Raw genomic sequence first — 9,150 nt, 5'->3', positions numbered from 1 at the left:
GACTTTTGGCAACAATACGCCTTTAAAAATGTACTTTGAATATTTACTTGTTAAGTTGATGTAATTGTTAAATGTAAAGAAAGTTCTGCTAGTAGGGGGCTGTCAGGCTGTTAACTTTGAATTTTATTATGTTGGCTGCAAAAGTGTGTTTGCAACCGGAGAATGATTTGCTTGTTGCAGAGCGAGGCCGCCATAATACGTACAGTATGCAGAGCAGGTTCACTGTTGGCTGAACTGTGTTGTTACAACTTTCTATCCTGACATTTTGAAATTTAATTTGATTTTATGTGGACTGCTTACGAACAAGTGAAATTGAAGGCAGTTCTTTTCTAATTCGGTCAATCCATTCGGATTGGGGGAAACTTGAAGTGTGACCATTCAAATCAAAACTCGATGGAGCAGTACCTTGGTGTAATTCTGTTTGTTTTTCAAATATTTTGAAAATGATATTCAGTACAATTTTTTTTTTACCAATTTGGAGTTCAGCCAGTTACTTAAGAATCGAAAAAGGATTGTTGAGTGAGGTTGGAGTGAAAGAAAAACTGATATTTTTCCTGACTAGATGCACGACTTCTCTTGTCGGATGAACTACATGTTTCTCTGAAAGGGAGTTACTGAAAAAATCCTGATGAACGTTGTAAGAATAGAAATTCGCACTTCAAGGGTTATATATGCAAAAAGTAACATGACCTTTCTTTGTAAGCTTATTTAAATAACTACTGGTAGTACATTAATAGCATTTCAACCACTTTAAACAATATATATCTCAACTTTGTATGTTTCACCTGATGAAGAGGAATCATATAACCACAGCTGTCACGAGTGGCTGATTTAACATCTCTTACTTCACGAATGTACTCATTAAAAATACTGAACTGAAAATTTCTTTTAGCACAGGAGTTTAAGTACTTACGGGTTTCGAAGATTATTTCAGGTTGGATTTTTATCGAGTTATTAAAGTTAAAGCCTTGTTTGATCAAGTTAGGAAGCTTTCTTGACCCACAAATAAAAAAAGCAAAATTGCTTTCCGCTCCTGGTACGAAACCTTGTTCGTTGTGACAACATGAGATAGAAATGCTGACTATTCAATGGGAAATCTAGACAAAAAACTTATTGACAAAAGCATGAAAGCATCAAACAAACTAACGTTATATTGTAGTCTGCCCTTTTGATGCAATCATCCGTTTCTTCTCTAGTACCCTTGCTTACGTCACTCGCTATATTTTCCCAAAGACATGACGTTAACATTGCCATGAAACAAGTCTAAGGCTTGCAATGATTTTCTGACCTTACTAAGCTTTTGAAACTTCACTGACCTGTGTCGAGGACTGTGAAGTTTTTTTTTTAAAAATAAATCCAAGTGTTCTGTTTTTGAGAAACTGAATAAAGGTTTCCGTGCTTTGCTTGAGCGTATTACTGTTCTGATAAAAGGCTAAACGCATCATTCAATTTAGTTATGTGATAACAGTAGCCTAGCTGTATAAATGCGTTCAAAACTTATAACCATTTGGTTCTTTCACGCAAGTAGGAAACTAATCCTTTTAATGCAGTAACTAAAGATTTCTTTTTGAAGTTTATAGTTTGGAGATTAAGAAACAAGAATTTTCCCACGCCATTAATGGGAACCTAAATTTTGAATTTAATTGCTCTGGGAAACTAGACCAAACTATAAAGTGTTGTAAGACTTTGTTTATGAGGTTTGTTTTCAGCCCGGATTTTCAGTAATAGTAGCCGGCTGCACGCTAGCGTCGGTATCGATGTATATGAACTTTGAAACCAGTGAAAGTACCCCCTGATTCTTTATAACTAGCAAGAAATCACCAACTGCAAAAGGATCCTTTCTTGGAAATAGGGATTTGGGGTTTAGGTTGCATGCATACCTGTAGACTTGATTTGTGGTATAAAGAAAGCAAAGTAATTTATTGAATGTCATTAACACCGAGAGCGCTTGCGCAATCTCCCGAGCCAGCTCTTCTAGGCTCATGATAAAGTGTTACAATGAGTCAGTACTTAAGATTAGGTCCAAAGTAAAAAGGACTCAGTCCAATCCAAAAGACTAAACTAACTAAATTGACTAATCGATTTAAACACTCAGTGACCGGCGGTATTACTAACTTCTGCTTGTATCAGTACTCGGCATGTTTGTCTATATTGCACAAGATCCCCTTTAGAATGTAACTATATTTTCATGTTCCCAAGAATTCGTAGGTAGCTATTTATACACCTGGGTGAAAAGAAAGAATGTGTACCGAAGGCAAAAATGCTTTAAATTTAGGGACACGGAAGGAGCTCTAGACCACTTCTATAATTTAACGGCGTGACCGGAACACCGCGCGCACTTCCGCCTTGCTTGCTAGGAAACACCCAGGAATGTCTTTCCTGCAAAACCTTTCAACTTGCTTCCTTACTTACTGTTACTACGTAAACGAAAACGCCCAATCATGTTGCATAAATGGTTTTTAAATGGACTGTTACCGAGGGATATGTACCAGAATGTACATTATAGGACTGTTTATGAGCACGTCAGTTAGTCAATTTGTATCAAAATTTATTCTGTTCGTTTTCCTCAGTCGCTCTTAGAAGACGTTTGGACCAAAGCCGAAGTATTAGCCAAAAAAGCAAAGAACAAACAAACAAACAAAGTTCCATCTTCATCGCATCATTATTCACCCTTAAACGAGACTGAAAAGTTAGAACGTTCCATGATATTCAGAGTTTAGAGTAATTTGGCGAACAGACTCCTACTAGCATGATTACGTGTCTAATAGCGTCTTCTACATTTGGTTATTTGCATAAAACAAGATTTCATTTACTTCGGACAATCAGATAATTGGTCTTTTGTAGAATTTTACTGAACAATTAAAACTTATCAGTAGAAAGAGTTGTAAAACACTTCGATGGTTAATATGACAGCGATGCCGTCGTATAAGTTCTTAGCCAAATTCCCATTCGAAACTAGCTGAATGTTTTTGCGGCTTTATTAGCTTGCCAAAATCGTTGATATCATTGTAAAGGTCTACTACTGATAAATGTTCCATCCGAGGTGCACAGATGTTGCACGCAGCTTGATAATTTAATTTAATTTCAAAATCGTATGTCATTGTTTTGTTATGGGGAAAAAATTGAAAATATAACTAATTCAAAAGGAAGTTAACGGTTTCTTTTAACAAAAGACAACACCAAAACAAATGGTCCTTCATTTTACAAAACACCAATGCGCGCATGCGTATAAGAAAATTTAAAAAAATTTGCTGATTTTTAAATCAACAAACCTATGCACACGTGAGATCTTTTAAAATCCGCTTTAATTTTATTTACTATAGGTTACTGATAGACGAAACAAATAAGACGAAATACTATTTTATAAAGTGAAATTTTATAATGACCTCCCACAAGCGTTGCTACTGCTGTTGAGTACAATAGTTCTTTTGTGACTGTGGATTAATTGCCTTAAACTAATGAGTAAGGAAAATAACGATCTGGGTGACGCCAGATCTTGTGGCTAGTGTCACTTTCAATTTTTTCCGGGGTTACAGGCTGCCCTCGGGTGACCCGCTTACTTCTGCGGGATGCCCTTGTTGTAGCGGCCTCCAAAACCACCCTAAATAATTAAACGAAAAACAAAAACAATTCTCTTCTTGAAGACTCCAATACACATGCAACTTTTGTCACGCGTCACTGCCATTTTTCTTTCGCGCAAGACTGCGACTTCAAATCGTACATGGAAACCAGCAGCAAGTTTCAAACATGTTCGAAACCTTACCTCTTCGAAATCGCTGCCGCAAATCGGGATGAAATCACTCCTAGTTCGCATAAGCGATTTTAAATTGCGACTTGGGCGCAATAAAAGTTTCATTAAAAGAATATGCGCGCGACAAAATTTGCACAAAAATCGTAAGTGTAAGCGGATCTTTATGCAAGAGTGTTCTGAAATAACTCTCAAAAAACAAACTGTCTTGAATGTGATGGATGTAGACTAGACAAGCCCCAGCAACCTTAATTTCCGTGACCATTGCGCATCAACAAACATATTATTGCGAAAAGTTTATCTCTTTGTTTGGACAATGGTTTCTATTTACTTTGAAAAATAGTGTGAACAACAACAAAAATTATAGGGAAAAGTACAGCGACAACACAAAGCTCATGCTCTTTTAAATTTTGCTCGAAACTATTTTTAATTATTAGCTTTACATCTTAACTATTGTGTAAAAAACCGACATGTTGGCGATATCGACATGCCATTATTTCCAGGCATGTTTTTCGTGCATCGGTCGACAACCACAGATAAATTCAGTCTTTAAAGTAGGTACCCGCAGAGGCTCTTTCGAATTCGCAGTGGGCAAAAGTGACGTAAGATCATTATCTTGTCTCCAACTTGAGCTGACAGTTTTGTTTTCCTGATAAAACCGAAAAAAATTATTGTGTATTGTGGAGCACAAATGAATTTGTTTCCGTCAATTAAATGCTTCGCCGCACAATTGAAAATGCACTCAATAGAAAACTTTCACAAACTTTTATTTTGAACAGAGACTGTGGATATTATTACAACATCTTCTAGCTACCTAAAGAAACTGATCAATAATTCTTATTTGTTACTATTTCTGTTTTGAACTGATTAAATTCACTCACGGTCTGTGCTGCTGCTTCAATTAATATTGCGATTATCTTAACACTTAGAAAGCTGCTAAATTTGTTTATGATTTCACACTCTTGGATTAACGTAAGACTGAAAATTGTGCATCTATTTCGTTAAAACGGAAGGCGAGACGAAGAAATCTAGCGAGAAGATTAGGTTTACAACTGAATTTTGTCTTCAAACGCATGGCATCGAAACGTTCATGCCTAATCTTCCGTGTATATAAATTTGCACCGCAAGTTAACCCTTTAATCAGATTAGTTACTTAAAACTTCATTCTTTCTCAGTTTCCATTGCAAGATTTGACTTAACATCGACAGAGTCGTGAAATTCAATTCTGTCAGTCTTCTTTTGTAGATAACCTTGATCCTCTCGGAGGTCGTTCGTGGACTCTTTTAAACGCTTCAGACAAGGCGTTCGCGACGACATCGGATTTTTCCGACTCATTGCAAATGAAAGCGTAACATTCAACTTTTCTTGGTTTCTGTGATACGAAGTCGTTGAAAGCGAAAAGCTGGTGCTTTTTGTCAGCTATTACAAATGATATTCGACCAAATGGCACTTCTATTTCCTCTTGATCTTCTGCTCCACCTTGCACCCACCGAATTTTAACATCACTTGACGAGATCTCCAAACACACGCGAGGCAGAGCGTTTACAGTGTCTCGTACTTCCCTGTACAATTTTCGCAGACAATCATCGATGTTTTCACCTCCAGGAGTCGATGTTTCTGTTTTTCCCGCGAAGCGAACGATGAAACTTCGCGACGGTTCCAATTCATATTCTTGCTTCAAACTTTTCAGACGTATTCTTCGTACCATGTCGTATGTTTTCTTCTTTTCTGTCTTAGTTGTAGGGCTAGATTTTTGTTGTTTTGATCTCATAACACCCATAAAAATTCTCCTGAAGTCTGCGCGCTTTGCTGGCGGTTTCCTTGTTCTGTCATAGCCACTCCGGATGCGATTCCTTAGTAGTTAGATCTCGAGCTTCTTGCGCGTCAAAATCAAAATTTTAAATCGTATTCGTTAACAGGGAATGTCAATAAAACATCTGTTGACAGTTTTAAAAGATAATTATTCATCCGTTCAAGGTACAATGCATCATGCATATTCAAATATTCAAATATGTTGCAGTCCGAGAAGGGTCGTAATTTAGGGGCCTGTTGCCATGGCAATTGGATCTACCAACAGTCTAGTCTACATCCTTCACAACGTACCCCAGAATCCTAGCTCCATTCATTATTATAGCAAAATCTGTACGGCCAGATTCTGCGAACCGAAAAAAAAAGTTAAAAACAACAAAAACATGATGCTGCCACAGCCATAGAAAAATTGTCACATGACTGGATTTTTTGTTCGAGAAATTGAAGACGTCAATTGAATTGAAATCACTCTCAGACGAGCTTGCTGTTGCAACGAATGTCTTTCCCTTGGTAATTTGCAATTGATTCAGTTTGCACCTTTCAAGGGAGGCGGCGTGGTCCCGGTGTGGTAAGAGGCGCGTGGCCCCAGGTTCGAGTCCCCTCTCTGACGGCCACTAGCTGGGTTTGTTTCTGGGTGGTCCCCTGTTCAAAACCTCGGCCGCGCTTTTTAAATAGCCAACTGGTAAGCCTCCCTGCCAGTTGGGATTTTTAAAACGTTTGTGTTCTGTTTAAAATAATTGTTTGATTACACGGCCCCACAAGCTTCTAGTACTAACCGAGCATAAATAAATTTACTTTAGGCGGCGCCTTAAATTTTCAGCTCTAACCAGCGAAGCCAAAACAAATTAATCAGAGGCACCTAAAATCTGCCCAACGAGAACATTAAAGCAAAGCGCTCAAAATATTGCCTCCTGTGTTCTCAGGTCGTTTGGTGGCCTTTTAAAATCATATTTGTGTAAGCAATACAATTTGATCTGTTGGGATGTTAAAACTGAAAATTTAAGTCGAAGAAAAAACGAAAGCGAAAACGAACTTACCGGAGCTGTTGTTGGATTTACGAAACACAAAGCTTGGACACATTTCTTATGAAAATACTGAGCTGACCTTATCTTGCATTTTATAATTTAAAAGATATTTTTACTTCGCTAAAAAAGAAAACTAAAGGAATTAATTTTCCTGTGTTTTCGAATCAGTTTTTTAGCTAACATTAAACAAAGCTTTAAATTTTCTTTACGACTAAATCCGCATTATGGAGGCAATTAAAACGGATATCTATCCCCTTATGTCTTATCTTATTCCACTCCGTTATCGATTCTTTTTGTTCAAATTAGAAGCGCAAAATATTATAGAGCCTTCTCTCTCTTAATTCTAAGCTTAATTAACTGTTATTTATAACTTGCCAATTTTTCCTTTAAGCCGCTCGCGTCTATTCTTAACCTGCTTAGTTAATTTTGCACCTTTCGTTCGTATAAATTCATTGTTAGTGACTGTAATGTTTATGTCTTAAACACAAAAGAACGGGAGTTTAATCAGTAGCTTATAAATTTTTCCCCGAATCTGTTTTACAAAACATCTTATCCGCACGGGCGCACGTGAACCACTTCGGTTTTATAAGGCAAGAGCACTTTCCGCCGGACGTAAAGCGTAAATGGAAGTACTTGTAAACTTTATGTAAACCACAGATTTGCAATTCTAATAACTTTTTCAATTCTGCAGTTCGGCTCCGGCTGTTTATTTTGACATCTCATCAGGAAATTCACCAGGAAACTATGTTTGTTCCAAATTTCATGATGTGCGGTTAGCCATTTTCGAAAATGCCAGTGAAGACACACTGCAATACGTCCCCATCTTATTCACTGTGGGCAGGACATTTTTTATTTTAATCTTGGAAGCTCATTTGCGCTGAATAGACGGAATGAAATGGAGAAATTCAAGCAGAAAGTAGGAGACATTGGACTAAGTCGAAGCGACTCGAGGACGTTTGTTCAAGAGTCTTCATTTCGTGTAAAGTACATGGGATTCAGTTTGAACTCACGCCCTGGAATAGAAGGCGTGCAGGCCGCCGTAGACGAAATAAAGAAAACGAGTGGACAAAGAGATTACAGGAACACAACACAGACGAATTGTATCAAAATTGGTAACCAAGGTCTTAGCTTCGTGGAAAGGAAACGAGAGCGAGATGTCCCTTTAGCGTTTATACCACTGCAGAAAATTTCATATGGTTTAGTTTACGAAAAAGACTCCAACATCTTCGCGTTTAATCATCACGTCTCGCAGAATCACGTCGAATGTCATGTAGTTATTTGCGAAGATTATCTGAAAGCGAGGGAAATAAACGAGGCATTGTATGCTGCCTTCAAAACAGACCATTTTAGAAGCCTGCGGAAAGAAAGACAGAAAGTAAGAGAGTGTCTGCAGGCAGACCTACGAAGAGAGGGACCCGAGCAATGAAACCTTTCAAATTACCAAGCTGGTCTCTGGTAAAATTTTATACAGGAACACTTCGAACACAGAGTGGTTTGTATTATTCAAATGTCATCCGTCATTATGAGGGAATCAATGAATAGAACAAAATTAGCATTGCTTTAAAAGAAAGCCTGTGTATTGGGAGTCTGATATATCGGAAATAAAACATTAAGGAGCCTACGGGTTTGTAAAGACACAACGCAAACTGAAACAGTTTAAAGAGCAGCATTAAATCTTTTTAATATGTATAAGTAAACAAAGAATAATTATTTCAGAAATGCTTTAAAATAGTTAAGTTCCGTGTGTTAATATAAAAGAAAATTAAATAACGTGGTGTTTTTCGCGGTTCAGTTTAGCTGGGTGCATAATCTTCTAGTTAGAACGTTAAAACTGAAATGACCGCCAGTTTTGTATTCATAAACTGGCTTTAAAAGTTTTGTTACACAAATGAAAGTTACAAATAAAATTTGCAGCATTAATATGACATTTCCCTTAATACATCTATTATTTTGGAGCTTCGGTGTTGTGAAAATAAATCCATTTACAATTTTCACAAATCACATGTAGAATATGACTGTATTCAAATATAACACTGAGGTTCTTCTAAAATGTTTGAAACTAGGAAGTCTTTCCATTCAATGAATAGCTATCATCCTCGGGCAACAGTGTATCTCTGAACGATAAATTGCTATCCTCCCAAATTTTAAATGCATGCTCCTACTCGATCAAGGCCGTTTTTCAGTCGCACGCCAAAACTAGAAATTATCCGAGAGGCCTAGAGGGAGCATTTAAAATTAAAACGTTTATAACCACCTGCCATGCTGTCTAAAAATAACCTAAGAGTGTGCTTGTTTAACTTTATTTGGTTTTGTTTTGTTTCCTGGTTAACCATTCTGGCCATCATCCAAATGTGTGGCGCAGTTGTGCTGACTAGAAGTCTAAACACATGATTTTATTTACTGATAGATTGCAATTGCTATGATTATCATTTACCATTTTGGCTGGGCTTAGAAAAGATAAAGTATTAGAGATTCAGCTAAGCATAGTTCTATTTTAATAAGCTGCAAGATACAGGCATATTATTTTGCTTGAGCGATAAAGCCGCCATCTTGGATGTTAAAAGCAGA

The 9,150-nt window shown here is 37.2% G+C and overlaps 2 protein-coding genes and 1 non-coding gene across 3 annotated transcripts; 2 read left to right on the top strand and 1 right to left on the bottom strand.

Moving 5' to 3' along the window:
* Window positions 1–3,445: 3,445 nt before the first annotated feature.
* LOC146452060 (U12 minor spliceosomal RNA) lies at window positions 3,446–3,599 on the top strand. The gene has a single exon (XR_014859904.1). It is a non-coding gene; the product is annotated as a U12 minor spliceosomal RNA (small nuclear RNA).
* Window positions 3,600–4,499: 900 nt separating this feature from the next.
* LOC146452059 (low density lipoprotein receptor adapter protein 1-B-like) lies at window positions 4,500–5,738 on the bottom strand. Its single transcript, XM_085098328.1, has one exon. It carries the CDS (start codon window positions 5,526–5,528, stop codon window positions 4,977–4,979), a length of 552 nt encoding a protein of 183 aa, XP_084954454.1. The 5' UTR covers window positions 5,529–5,738; the 3' UTR covers window positions 4,500–4,976.
* Window positions 5,739–7,256: 1,518 nt separating this feature from the next.
* Window positions 7,257–8,571, top strand: LOC146452058 (uncharacterized). Its single transcript, XM_085098351.1, has one exon. It carries the CDS (start codon window positions 7,478–7,480, stop codon window positions 8,006–8,008), a length of 531 nt encoding a protein of 176 aa, XP_084954477.1. The 5' UTR covers window positions 7,257–7,477; the 3' UTR covers window positions 8,009–8,571.
* Window positions 8,572–9,150: the final 579 nt, after the last annotated feature.

Source organism: Pavona decussata, unplaced genomic scaffold, assembly GCF_977016875.1.
Source record: "Pavona decussata unplaced genomic scaffold, jaPavDecu1.1 SCAFFOLD_381, whole genome shotgun sequence".
Taxonomy (NCBI): Eukaryota; Metazoa; Cnidaria; class Anthozoa; order Scleractinia; family Agariciidae; genus Pavona; species Pavona decussata.
Note: the sequence above shows the minus strand (reverse complement) of the source record. Positions and strands in the feature narration are given on the sequence as shown.